This window comes from Polyergus mexicanus, unplaced genomic scaffold (genome assembly GCF_030449975.1).
Source record: "Polyergus mexicanus isolate NDT 795.1 unplaced genomic scaffold, iyPolMexi1.0 SCAF_1, whole genome shotgun sequence".
NCBI classification, from domain to species: domain Eukaryota; kingdom Metazoa; phylum Arthropoda; class Insecta; order Hymenoptera; family Formicidae; genus Polyergus; species Polyergus mexicanus.
The window spans coordinates 10,289,150-10,303,124 of NW_027223321.1; the positions used below are offsets into that span (position 1 = coordinate 10,289,150).

The 13,975-nt window shown below is 32.4% G+C and overlaps 1 protein-coding gene across 1 annotated transcript; it reads right to left on the minus strand.

Moving 5' to 3' along the window:
- Positions 1–7,202: 7,202 nt before the first annotated feature.
- Positions 7,203–9,768, minus strand: LOC138934280 (uncharacterized). Its single transcript, XM_070297865.1, has 4 exons — positions 9,636–9,768; positions 8,468–9,010; positions 7,782–8,087; positions 7,203–7,606 (listed from the first exon to the last, which is right to left on the minus strand). The coding sequence occupies exons 2-4, from the start codon at positions 8,987–8,989 to the stop codon at positions 7,205–7,207; spliced, it is 1,230 nt and encodes a 409-aa protein (XP_070153966.1). The 5' UTR covers positions 8,990–9,010; positions 9,636–9,768; the 3' UTR covers positions 7,203–7,204.
- Positions 9,769–13,975: the final 4,207 nt, after the last annotated feature.

A 13,975-nucleotide genomic window follows, 5' to 3' on the forward strand; every position in this document is an offset into this window, starting at 1 on the left:
TGTCCTCCGTATCTACGTTGCGTCATCGTGCGAGCAATCCCGGAGCTTCGGGAAAAATTAACTAAAATAAATATAAAAAATAAAAACGATATAAAATTTTATTATGATATTTTAACTAAAATCGTGTTCTATCTTAATGCATAATAAAAGATGCATAATCCTTTTGTACTACTTATATTTTTGTAGCGAGTAAAAAAAGATATCTACAATTACGTATTTACTAATTTGCATTGTGCGCTATCTTATATAAATTAAAAATATTCTGATAAGCTATGTACAATACAAGATTTTCTTTACTTAAGTTCTTTACGAATTTTATTCCTAAATATGACAATATGACGATTCTCGCTCAAAACAACCTCATATATATAAATAGAATATATTTATTCATAAATATGTATATATACTTTTGCAAAATTCTTATATATATATTTATTTCATATCTTTGTTTTCGCTCAATAAACCCGACGAGAGGACGAGTCAGTTTCTCGACAACGAAGACGCGTCTCGAGAGGAGAATCTCGAGAACCGGAGATACATCAAAATAAAAGTGAGATGGCGATCCCCTCGGTGCGTCCACGTGTCCGACATGGACGTCGACGATGTCATTAAACTCCTCGTTACGTGCGGACCCGAGTCCAAACTAACTCCGACCGTTCGGAATAACTCTCTCGTGCAGACCGTAGCCAGACCTACCAAGCCAACAGCAACTAGGACCTTCTGAACGAACAGAGCTGCGTCTCATGATTGGTTACATTACCGATACGCGCGTCTCGCGTCACGGCAATGCTGTTACAGCAGTAGCGGTGAAAGCTTCTCGCATCCCCAAGGGAACAATTTTTTGCATCTACACATTATTTCGAGGAAAACAACACCGTTGGAAATCATCCGCAAGAACGATAGAACTTTGCGAAACTTTGAAATCGATTACATTTGCCATAAAAAAGATTCGCTATACATATATATATATATACATTAAATGAAATTAATAATAAGATACCATTATAACAAAAGTAATAGGAAATAGGAAAATATTTAAAAAAATTTCTAACACTTTAAAAATATTTTTATTTGTACATATATTTGGTTTTATCGCAAGCAATATCATTAATTTTATGGAACAGAATTTTTCTCCATGATATTGGAATATTCACGTTTTATATGTATATCATATACATACATCAATAACACTATCATTTATCAATAATATTCATTATCGCTTTACCTTAACATTTTAAATACTATTATTAGTCGATTTGATTTTATGCATATTTTTTTATTCTCGTATCTAAAAGTATCGAATTATTACGCGTCACCCGTTCACCTCTATCATATTTTGGGAAACACGATTGCTTGTCGGCAGATCGGCAGAGAATAAAGTAACGTAAAGAGTAACGAAGTTGAGTGACAGCCACGAAGAAGTTTCTTGCGAGCAAAAAAAAAAAAAAAAAATAACCAAGAGCACGTGTGCAAATGCTTACTGAAACATCATGATAAATTATAAACTAGGATGACGAATTAGGAATTGCGGATAATTAACTATACGAATCGCAAACAATGTAAGACATTTACACGCAAACGACAACTTTTTTTGCACCATTATAAATTGCGAATCACGATTCGCAAATCGTGAATACGCGCATAGTGTGGCGCCAGCTTTAGAACAAACGAGAGATACACACACGTGCGCTACGGGGATGAGAGGGTGAGGGGGTGGGGGTGGAGGGCGAAGGGACGAGTGGGTTACGTGTCGATTATGGTAGAGCTTGGGAATTGACCGGTCCGGATGTCGCATTTTGTACGCGCGGCGTGTTCTCGCCCTTGTTGTTGGGGGGGCTGCGTATCCCGATTGCATTCGATACATGCGTAACATGACGCACGTGCTTTGCCACCCCTGTCCTGTCCTGTCCCATTCCCTTTCTGTTCCGATCTTTCTTCTACTGCAGTAAATGATTTGTCTCTTTGCGGCTTCCGAAATAGTTACGACTTCATACATGCTCGACCGTCATTTATTATATATCCTCGATTATTGTGTTCCAAAATCGATTAGGCGTAAGATAGTTCTTATCTAATTAAATAATTTTCAAGATAACGTTCCTGTCTCGAGATAATAATAGCTGTAGTAAGAAAATTTTGATTTTTTTTTCCTCTTTTATTGCAAATATAAAAAAGAATATAAAAATTTTATTTTTATCTTTAGCAAAATAAAAAAATATATAAAGAAAAGAAAAAGAATTAGCTCGTACATTTGTTAATAGTTTTCAGCAACTTTCAATAATATATATATGCTCAATAGTATGCTTTTCTCGCAGCGTCAGATTTTCTATTATGATATCAAACTGATTATTATTTTTACGATCAAATTGATAGATATAAAAAAGATCGTATATGTCAATTTGATAAGAATAATATTTCACTATTTATATATATATATATATTTGCCATTAATTTCTCACATTTCTCTCGCGAGGGTGTATAGCCAGATTCTAAAATAAATTGAGGCGCTTATTTTCGCAGCGAGGCGCAAAAGCTGCGCACCGCGGGGCTGCCTTGTTTTCTCGGCTTTGTAAACCGGCTGTTTCGCTGGCCGGTCGCTTCACCTCGTTATTGTCCTTTTTTCCCATTGCTGAAACAAGAAGCTGGCATCAGGAGGTCGTTATAACGCGAGGCGCGTCCACTTTTCCGCTTCCTCTGACCGTCGCGTCGCGCCGGCCCCTCGACGGCCGTCGGACGTGGTTCTTGCGTGCTGCAAATAAAGCTCTCCTGGAAACAAACAGGGTCGAGTTGGACTCGGTCGAACAAATTGACACCCCCACGCGCACGTACAGCGTGCGGACCACACGGTGTCCTGTTTCCCAACTCGAGAATGTTGATTCACTTTAGTTTACTAGTTTGTTGACCGCGTGTTACTCGTAACCACTTTTTATTTCAAGAACCTTGTTTAAAAAGGATTTCTGTCGCGGGATGTATTCTGAAAAGCATTTCTCTCGCGATGTATGCTAAATAAAACGTTAAAAAAAAAAAGATCCTTTAGATTATGCATAATATGAGAGTATGTATTAAAATTACGTAAAGTAAACAATTATAGTTTAGTAAAATGCTGTCGAATATAAAGATTAATTTTTCTGAATCATATAATAGGTATTTCTCGATTTTCAAATTTTTTTTATATTGCGATCTTTTCTCTCTCTCTCTCTCTCTCTCTCTCTCTCGCAGTGATAATAAATTAATAAATTTATCCTCTATGTCCTATCCTGTAATATACTTAATTTAAATTCGTTGATAAAATCATTTAATATTGTACAACGAGGAATCGGTTTAATTGTACATTCGTTAACTTCCGACTTTCATTCAGAATCACTGATTTCATCACAAGGAGCATAACCAGTGATCCGATGATCACCCTTCGGGAAAGCACTTTTAGGGACGATATCGATCAATAGTTTCGGGAAAGGACCGTCTTTCTCGCGCTGACTGACAGAGATATAATGTACGTTTATTAAGTGGCAGTCACGTGGCATGTAGTGATACAATGATATCAGTTTTGTACCAGAGCACGATTCGCCACGTGTCACTCGACATGAATCCAGCGCTTTCGCTTTATTACGACAACGGTATTCACACCCCTGCCGGTATCACTAGTCGATCGTAATCACGTTTGGCTTCTCTCAGTCACACAGAATCATAGTCGCGAGCGTAAATCTGACAATGAGTGCAACGCGTTTCAAGAAGAGTCCAATACTACGCGAACTCTTTCAGAAAATCTGTGGAAGGAAAATACATCAAACATAGAAGTGTTATATAATCTTTGGAATTGTTTTGTATAATATTTTTTTTTGCAATTCTGATTTTTTATTTAACGCACAACAAGACGTATAACAAGCTCGTGTGATTTGTAATTACCTAAACATCTACCGCTTCTGTATTCGAGACTGAATAGTTGTTAACAAAAAATATCGCAAAATTTAATATATATATATATATATTATTTATATATTTGTTTCTTGATGAATATGATATATTTTACTTTTTACAAAAATTTGCTTTCTACAGAAAATTATTGACCGATTCAAAACCGTGTAATTAATCAATAATATATATTGATCTTTTATTTTAACATTAGTTCAATTAAATTTTATATTTAAAATCTTTTCACGTTTATTAAGTGAAATGTTGACATGCTATATAGACTTGTAATAATCTTCCCAAATTATATTTTTCTCTCTCTTTCTCTCTCTCTGTCTCGATTTTCTGTTTTAGTGAAACGATGATTTTGATCCCGATTACATTTTTAATGCGATACTAGTTGCAAATATGCGAAACATGATACATTATTATATTTTTTTTACTTATTGTTAGTGCATGAGTAGCAAAAACGCATTTATACGAGACAAAGAAGAGTTTCGCGCACGAATATTATATTTTAGTTCTAATACGGATTTTTGAAAGATTCGCGTCTCTTAGTAAATGCTTTTGATATCTTTTAGGAAACATATATATGTATGTATGTATGTTGCCACTCGTATGTTTATAAATTAATATTTTTCAACATCGGTGTATAAAATATACAATTATTATATATGTTGATGATATACAATTATTAGATTATGTTTTTACGTAAAATAATAATATATTTTTTATTCCGTATCTCATTTTCGTGAATAGATCCCACGACCACCCGAATTGAGCCCGCATCTTGACATCCGCCGGTCAACCAACCATTTAGCAATAATTTACTCGTCGCACGGCCATGGAATAGCGTCGAAAAAGGCCTTGCGGGGTGAACGGCGTGGTCGTTGATACCGCAATGATGATCCGAGTCCCACGGGTATATTGTTGTCCAATGACATGTCCGTATTTACACATCGCACGTCGAAATTGCGCGCCGACGGCGTAAATGCACCCGTATGAGACTCGGAACTGGCGTGAATAATACCGATAAGTATGTTCCTTTTTTTTTACACAACCTACCGACTGCCCTTGAAATGAGAGTGCTTTGATTCAATATCAAACGGCTAATCTCGTTTGGGATGATGAGATTAATTCTGATGTATTTGAGATATTATAAGACGAGGGAAACATCTGTGTTGTCTATTGCTTAATCGTTTCTTTGACATTTTTTACACTTGAAAAGTATATTGATATATTATCCATTCTATTATCCAATCTATTTATAATTATAAATAATAATAAAAGTTCAATTTTTATATAACTTAAAAAGAATCTATTAGAATTTATAAACATGAAAAAATTAAAGTTCTCGAAATAAGAGCAAAATTTCGACTCGGATACTCTTCATATTTTTTTTAAAAAAGAAAGAACGTAAAAAAAACTTGAAGAATTATAAATGTCTACGCGTATAAGAAATAAGTTTCGTCGCGCATAATAAGACTGGAATCAATCTCTCTCTTTAAAATATTTTTTACATTATCCCGAAAAATCTTTTGTCATCTTAACAGTACCACCTTTTGCTTTAAGAGCATTTACCCCTTTGCATCGATCAAAAAAATGCATTTATCTTCTCGCATAATCCCATCTTCTTGTGAAAAAAATTCCGGCATTCGAAATTTATCAATTGCTTTTTATAAGCCACGGAAGCTGCCAGCAGTCTTGTCGCTATTTCTTCCAAGAAATAACGCGAGAAAAGGCATTATTCAGGATGGTAGACATTGACAGATTCGTTGGGCGAGTGATATTAATGTGTAGAACCTGAAAAATCGACGGATTAGATCGTAAACCCTTGTGAATTCAATGCGGCTTCGTCCGTTTTTTCGAACCGCGAGTTTTATCCACATTACTACTTACAGTTGTTTAGATTTTACACACACATGTATTATATATATATATATATATATATATATATATATATAAATATGGCATGAAGAAATTACTGGCTCACTTGCGTGTTAAAATATAACATGCGTGTCAAAATTCTTAAAATATTTCATAATCTTTGCGACAGAAACATGAAAACTTTTATTCTGAAAATAAAATATCTGAAATTGTGTTAAAATGCATTTAAAAGCACTTATTATTTAATTTATAATCGGAAAATTTCCAAATCTTTATCTATTAGCTTGCCGGTCATTCTTTTCATCTATACAGAACATTATTTAAACGCGTGCTGTGAAGAGAGTTCGGCCGTTTCGCTAACTAAAGTGAGATTTTCAGGTTTGCTACTGAAATCGGTTGCATTGATGACCCGAATAACCCGGACCTACTTTACGGGTATGCCGAACGTTACCATTATTCTCCTGCTGCAGTATCCTTAGCCCCTTTCTCTCCTTCTTTTGCGTCTCATGCGGAATACCAAAGATCGGCTACTGAATTGTTCGATTTTGCCCTTTTGAACGGTGATTTACGGAATGTTTAAGTTTGTTAACGAGTGCAAATAAATTTCTCATTTTTAAATGGAGACACTCGGACAAGATAGAGAAAAAAAAAAAAAAAAAACAGAAGGAGAGATAGACCGATTCTTTCATCTCGAGTACAAGAGAGATGGAGATTTTTTTTTCTGTGTGAAAAAAAAAACAAGAGTTCCGTCCAAATAGTTTCGTCCAACCAGGTCAGCGTCGAGATCTGCCACAACAATCTTTCTGTTCATGATGTAGGTAGGGGACGGAAGGCAACATGGGGATTTCTTCGACAAATATTTTACTGCCTTACAATAAATCAATTACTATTGAAATGTTGCGAATACTCTATTCTATTCTTTGACGAGAATCTTTTGACTGAAATTTTATCTTTGTTTGTCGTACTTGCGTAACATCTTGACTTTTCGCCGTCCCGAACGGTTTGCACACAAAATATTATTTATATTACATTTTTTATCCAGTTTAAAATATTACGAATATACAAATTAATTAGAATCTCCAGACAGATGGGAACAAATATCATGCTGGAATATTTTTTAACAAAATTGTTAGAAAAGAATGTATGTGATATAACTAATTCATTATTAATATATGTAATATATAACTACAATACTATATAACACTATATTATATAATTATGTATAACTAACTATTTATTATATATACATACATATATAATAATTTATTATATATATACATATACAATAGTAAATACAATTTAAAATATTTCTTACTAGATATATGCTATATTTATTCTTTGTTTAATGCAAATAAAAACTGCATATTAATAAGATAAAGTTACATGTTAATAATTACTGAATGTATTACTTTTAATCGAAATAGCCTCTTCGATCCATAATGGGAATCATCTTCTGAGCTAATATCACAGTATCTGGATTTTTAAATACGTCCATCTTTGTCTCTCCCTGCAACTTCTCTAACAAGTCCACGAAATCTTCAGTATCTTTTACATCGGCCATCATTCTCAAGTTAAGTATAACACCTGCGAACACAGCGTATATTCGTCTCTTATGTAGGGCTGCCTTTAATTTTTCCATTGTAGGTGCTTTCGTAGCACAGCCTATTGAAATCATCGTATTTGTCAAGATTTTCAAGTATGAATTCAATAAAAAATCATCATTCTCGAATTTTAGTTCCATTTGCGGACAAATGTTCAAAAAATAGTGTAAATCAATAGCTGGAGATGAATAAACAGACATTTGATAGTCCACCTGTAAATATTTGTTTAGAAAATTAATTCCTATCTAAATATTCCAGGGCAAATTAAAAATTTGATAAGTTGTAGCGAAAACTTATTCTGCATATGTATATCCGAAGGATTATTTAGCTTTGAATATGTTCTCAACAAAATAATTAAAACTTATTTTTGATGAGAAAGAACATTACCATCAGAACATCGCTGAGTTTTCCATTGTCACTTTCTTTGAACATTATATTGTTAATCCAACAATCACCATGATTTAAAACACAGAATTCGTTAGGTTCGTATTTGTAAATGTCGGCGCACCTATCTCTAAATGTCTTCACCAGTTTATCTAATTTATTTGCGATGTGTGCGTACTTTTGATCGGTCCAACCTCGAATCGCCTTACTTACATTCAACAGAGATATTTCCGACATTCGCATTAAACTCGCTGGACAATTCACAGACAGAATCCCGCCGTTTTTAAATGACTCGATCAACTTGGATTCCTTCAAAGTTCACTATCTAAGTTTAAGCTTTGATTATCTAAATACTTATAATATTGATATCTTATCATTTTGATTTCCTTATATATCGAATAAACATATTATAATAATTTGACTGTAATAAAATTGCCGATAGATCTTATAGGATGATTGCGCAAAATGATATACAAAATAATTTATAAAAATTATATGTCTTATTCTATATATTAAAATATATATTTTTTTAATTTTCTTATGGATAACAAAATAAAATTTTTTATAAACGAGAACTCAGAGATTTATGGGTGAGTAATTTGATTCTGTAAATGTTTCAAGTCTTATAAGATCAAATTATTATATTTCATAATTAGATGCAATACTTTATTTTGCATATGTACATTTACCTTCTCGTGTAACGCTACGGAGCTCGCGTGTAGTTTGGCTAATTGCTCGATCACAAGAAGGCAATGTTCCATCGGCAGTCCTTTTTGTCGATCTTTCATAACGAATCCTTTTTCCGATAGATTCTCCATAACGAGAATTCTGAATTCTGGCGATCCGTACCACAATTTCGGTCCTAATTGCTTCTGCACGAGCTTCTCGATCTTTGGCAGAACTTCTTTCAGCATTGTTAATTCGCATATAAATAAATCCTGGTCGCGAATCATTGTCAACTGTATGCCGCTTACAGGTTCCGATTTCACGACAATATCAGCGATTTGTATCGAGATTTTCTTATCAATTTTGGATAGAATAGTATATGAAATTCGTACTTTGAAAAAATCACTAAGAAAATTGATTCCCTTGGCTAAATTGGAATTCTCTACACGAAGCACGTTAATCGTTTCGTCACAAAATTTTTTCCGAAGTACCATTTTAAAGAACTGTTTGATGATCGTGTCGGTCATTTCTTCTGATACATTCATCTTTATTGTTGAGTAATAGTTCTGTGATAACATATTTTATATGAGATACTCTGTATCTTTAACAAAATGGGTTATTATTGGAAAGAATTATGTAAATTGTCATTTATAACAATATAATTTTTGTATTATTTTAAAAAACCAAAAAGATATTTTCTTGTTTTGAATTCTAGAATTATCTTTTCTAAAGTATTGTCACATATAATTAAAAATCATTCAATATATTTATATATATATTACGCATAGAAATGAATAAAGCAAACTAATGATTAATTAAATCAAATCTCTTATATTATACAGTAAATAAGATGAATAAATAATGAAAATGCTTAAAAAAAGAATTTGCATACATAGGTAATATCGTGGAAATTTTTGATTAATTTTTCTTCTCGTTTGAGAATTCAAAATTAAAAAGTATTAATTGTTATATAAGTATTATATATCTATTATTTATCATCTATAAATTATTTCAAGTATAATTATTGTCGCCAACGCTGTCTCAATTATTTCAAAAGCAAGACAATTATGAATTTCAAATTACTTAATTTTATTAATTACATTACAGTAAAAGAGCCATGATTCCCGATTTGATAAAGTTAATAAAAGTAATTTTTATTGTTACAATTTTTTAATGACAAAGCGTACTTACTAAATTTTATTCTTATTTAAGCAGTTCCACTAATCTAACTAATTCTTCGTTTCACAGGTTAAACATTTTACATTAAACAGACGAGTACATAAAACTTTTATCCGAAGATATAACATGTTACGCGTTGCATATGCAATCATAAACTGTAACTGCAATCTCGTTGACAGCTACCTTGAACTAGTATTTTAGTCATTAAGTAGGATTGAATCATAGTCTTGAATAGTGCCGTATTATTCCGTATTTGTCACCGTAGGCAAATACAGATCATTTTGTATCGAGTTAAATTTCGTAGACATTAAATCCAATTCTTCTGATCGGTAATGCAATATTAAAACAGAATTTTAAATCAAATAAGCCGAAAAGAAAATATTGTTTTCTCGAAGGAGAAACTATTTTCGGATCCAAAAGGGAATGATTGTGCTTCGTAAATTATAAGGCTATTCGTGCAAGCCGTTTTTTCGAAGGCCTTATATAAGCCGCAGCTCGGACTGCCACGATGAACTGTCGTATAACTTTTATATAGAAGGCAAAAAAGTGGCTACTGTGTTGCTCGGTTCGAGCCTTTTTATTGCACTTATGGCGATGCGCTTGTCTAGTTTTTCGAAAACGTGAACACTTTTACGGCCGTCGCGTGTGCGGTAAGCCAGGAACAATCTCAGGTGCTACCACAACTTTATGAACGGAGATGGATAGATTTTACCGCTAGTTTTGAAAATTTGACAAACATATACAACAAAACAGCTGATAATAAATCATCCACCTTCGCTTTTTTTTTCTTCCTTTTACGAAGATATTTTCGGTCCTAGCGTTTCTAGCGAGTTTTACGCTATTCTTACGCAATCACCGTTCGTGGTTTTCAATAGAGGTCTATAATGTGAACGGGATTTTTATTTTTTTTTGTTAGGGTTGTGTTTTTACGAGATGAAAGATTAAAAGTTTTGTAAGTTGATCTATTGGTTGTCAAATTCTTCCCATCGCAATTTTGTGCAAGGATAGAATTTATGCGTAGAAATTAGATTTGCATTTCTAATAACAATTACTCTAAAGGCATATATAAGATATCAAATCTGCGTCATCGATAAGTAACATATTATATGCGCTATCAAATTATTTTCGACGAATTTCGACAACCACACGATTATATAATGTCTAATAGTGCGCATAGGCATCGCACGCTACTGGGCACATATATGAATCATATATTAAGTTCCAGATTTATCTCTCTCTACTGAAGTTTATGACAAGTCACTTTATGACATTATCATCACGATAAATCAAACGTAATATATATATATATATATATATATATATATATATATACATATGTATTATGCATTAGATATGTTATAGAACAATCCAAAAATTATTGTATTGATTTCATAAGAATTACATTGTACAAATCAAATGTCGCATATATTTTTGTTGCATTTTTCCACAAGAGATAAATTAAAAAAAGAAATTACTTATCAAGCTCTTTTTATTTTTTATATTTACAGATCTTTACATATGAAATCTTCAATTACTCTTGAAAGTTTTATATCTGCCTGGCCTATTTGCACAATGGCATTTCTCCTGATGTAATTTACATAAATTAAGAGATAGATATCTGACATTTTATCTCTAGCAAACGATGGAAAAAGATAGGGAAAAAAATAACTTTCAAAGTCATATGCATAGCGCGTGGCTCGTCAGACTTGAAGGCATCAAAATGAAATCTGATGGTACGTGTTTAACTCTGTTCTAAAAAGGAACCATAATTTTAAAGGCTCAGCAGGGTCGTAAAAGCGCACTGGGTATAACAAAAGTTACCTAGTAAATAAAGGCGCGACCTATCGGCAGGGAGTGATGTCGTGCGCACGGCATGGCACGGCACGAAATCGGTGTCGTGTGCTCATCCCCTTCTCGAGAAAATTTTGAAATTTGTACATATTCGAAGAGAAAGTTTAAACGATATACACTTCGTTGATTATCTTTTACGGACCACCCATTCAGTTTCCATATAACGGAGAAAAAGAAGAGAAAGAGAAAGAGAGAGAGAGAGAGAGAGAGAGAGAGAGAGAGAGAGAGAGAGGGAGAGAGAAAGTCATGTTAAAATATTTTATTTTTACCTTAGCAAAAATATTTTTAATGTATCGTTAAATTACAAATAATATATAAAATCTAGCATAGAATATTTTTCTTAATTTTCTTTTAACTTATATACAATAGTAACGCTAAAATGTATATTGCAAAAAAGGAATTTTAAATATGCTTACAATGTGTATTATTATATATAATTATACATAATTTTTATGATTATGTAATTATGTTTTTTTATACACACAATAAGAGAATCACTCATTTTTGTTTTATTATTATGATGTATCGTGCCTGAGAAACTAAGAGATTGATCGCGTGCTCTGTCCTGACGCATAATTACATCGTATACATGTAAACAACGATTACCCGAATAACAATTATTTTCATACGTCGTGCAGAGATGCGATAATTATTAATTATTTGCGATTATTACTAATCATCTTTTGATATTAAGTTTCGCGCGAGAGACCTCGCTCGGTTGGCTTGTATTTTAATCAAATTAAGAATTTATATAAAACACTTTGTATACGTCACACGCTGAACGGATGATCGGCGAAGGGCGGATGTGACATAAAACGGTTATATAAAACAGATGTTATAGGAACGAACGAAGCCCCTTGGCACCCCTACGCTGAGCTCTCGCGAGCACAGCGAAGCCTCTGCGAGAAATCTTTACATATGCATGGACCATTAGCGATACCGTATAAAATCAACGAGTTAGACAATAACACGAGTGTGGGGGGAGCAGAGAGGGGAAAGGAGGAAGGCTTCTCTTCTTGAGCCACGTCATAACATGAGTGTCGATATTATCACATTACAAGTATACAATCCATATGATTATGCCCAGATAAAATTTAGATTAAAACTTTATTAGAAAGGATCGTTATTAATTCGAATTACGAATCATAATGACGTCTGTATATATACATATTTATGTATTTTTTTATATTATAGAATTGCATCTTCTATCTCTCTTTTATTAATCTTTATATTAAAAAAAAAAATAATAAAATAAAACAAATAAAAATTATTTTTCCTCTCCTTTGAAATAACGATGTATATGTTTTTCTTTTACATGATAAAATGTTTGACGATTAAATACGTCAATATGTGTGTAAAGAATTGTAATTATCATTTTATTGCAAACATTGCTGGTCTATAGAGTTCATCAATTATGGTCAATACAGACAGAGAAATACGATACGCGATAATAAATTAGAACGTCAAAGAAAACTTTCACCTCGAAATCATTGACTCTTTGGAAACTCAGGAAACGTTAATTTAGGTAAGACTCTAGTAAATATCGAAGGAAAGAAATGCTCGACGGGACAACAGGACAACAAGATTTGTTCGACAAATAACTTATAGAGCTATTATATGGTTGAACCGTAAATACAATTGCATTTCTTTTCTTTATCGAAAATGTGTATCTAATTTTGTTTTCTAACAAACAACCACTATTTTCAATAAAAGCCTTCGTCAAAACTATTTATTGCCTTACATGACAAGAAGTGTTTTCCAATGATTGTTTATATATATAGGAGATTGTGATACACAAACAATAAAAGTTATTCTCTGATTTATTGTTCTTGTATTTAGTATTAGATTTTTTTAATAATTACTGTAATAGCTATATTTCAAAAAAACATTGCAGTCATAGAACCTCGCATAATAAATTTCTCATAATGATAATATTGATTTACATTTTACCGAAGGATTTAAATTTGCGATATTGATATCGCAAAAATCTGAATTATGATTATCGTTTTATCATTGAGTGGCAGGTTGTAAGAACTCTAGTCTTTTATTCGTTCTTTCTGAAAACTTGTTTCTATTGTGTTACGAAACAGCAAGAATACAGCAGGGAAACAGCAGGATTTTAATACCCTTGTCCTTTCATTCGTTGTTAAAATTTTGTGAAATATTTATATGTAGCATTAATTTCTCTTATTGCTCCGGATCGAACTGCTGTGATATTAATATCTTAGATAAGTGCGGGATTGTATTTTTCTAAAATCTGTATCGGAAGAATAGTTTTTGATACAAAAATTATATATTTGTTATTTTATATACACATATATAAACAGAAATCTATTAACATTAATAAATATTTCAATATTCATTAACTATTTTTTATAATAATAAGTTTTTAACTAAAGACTAATCTAAAAAATAGAAAGAGCGCGTAAATCAGATACAAAATTAATCTTTAAAGTATCATTTCTATACAAGATATTAATTATTTATCTCTTTTTAGAAAA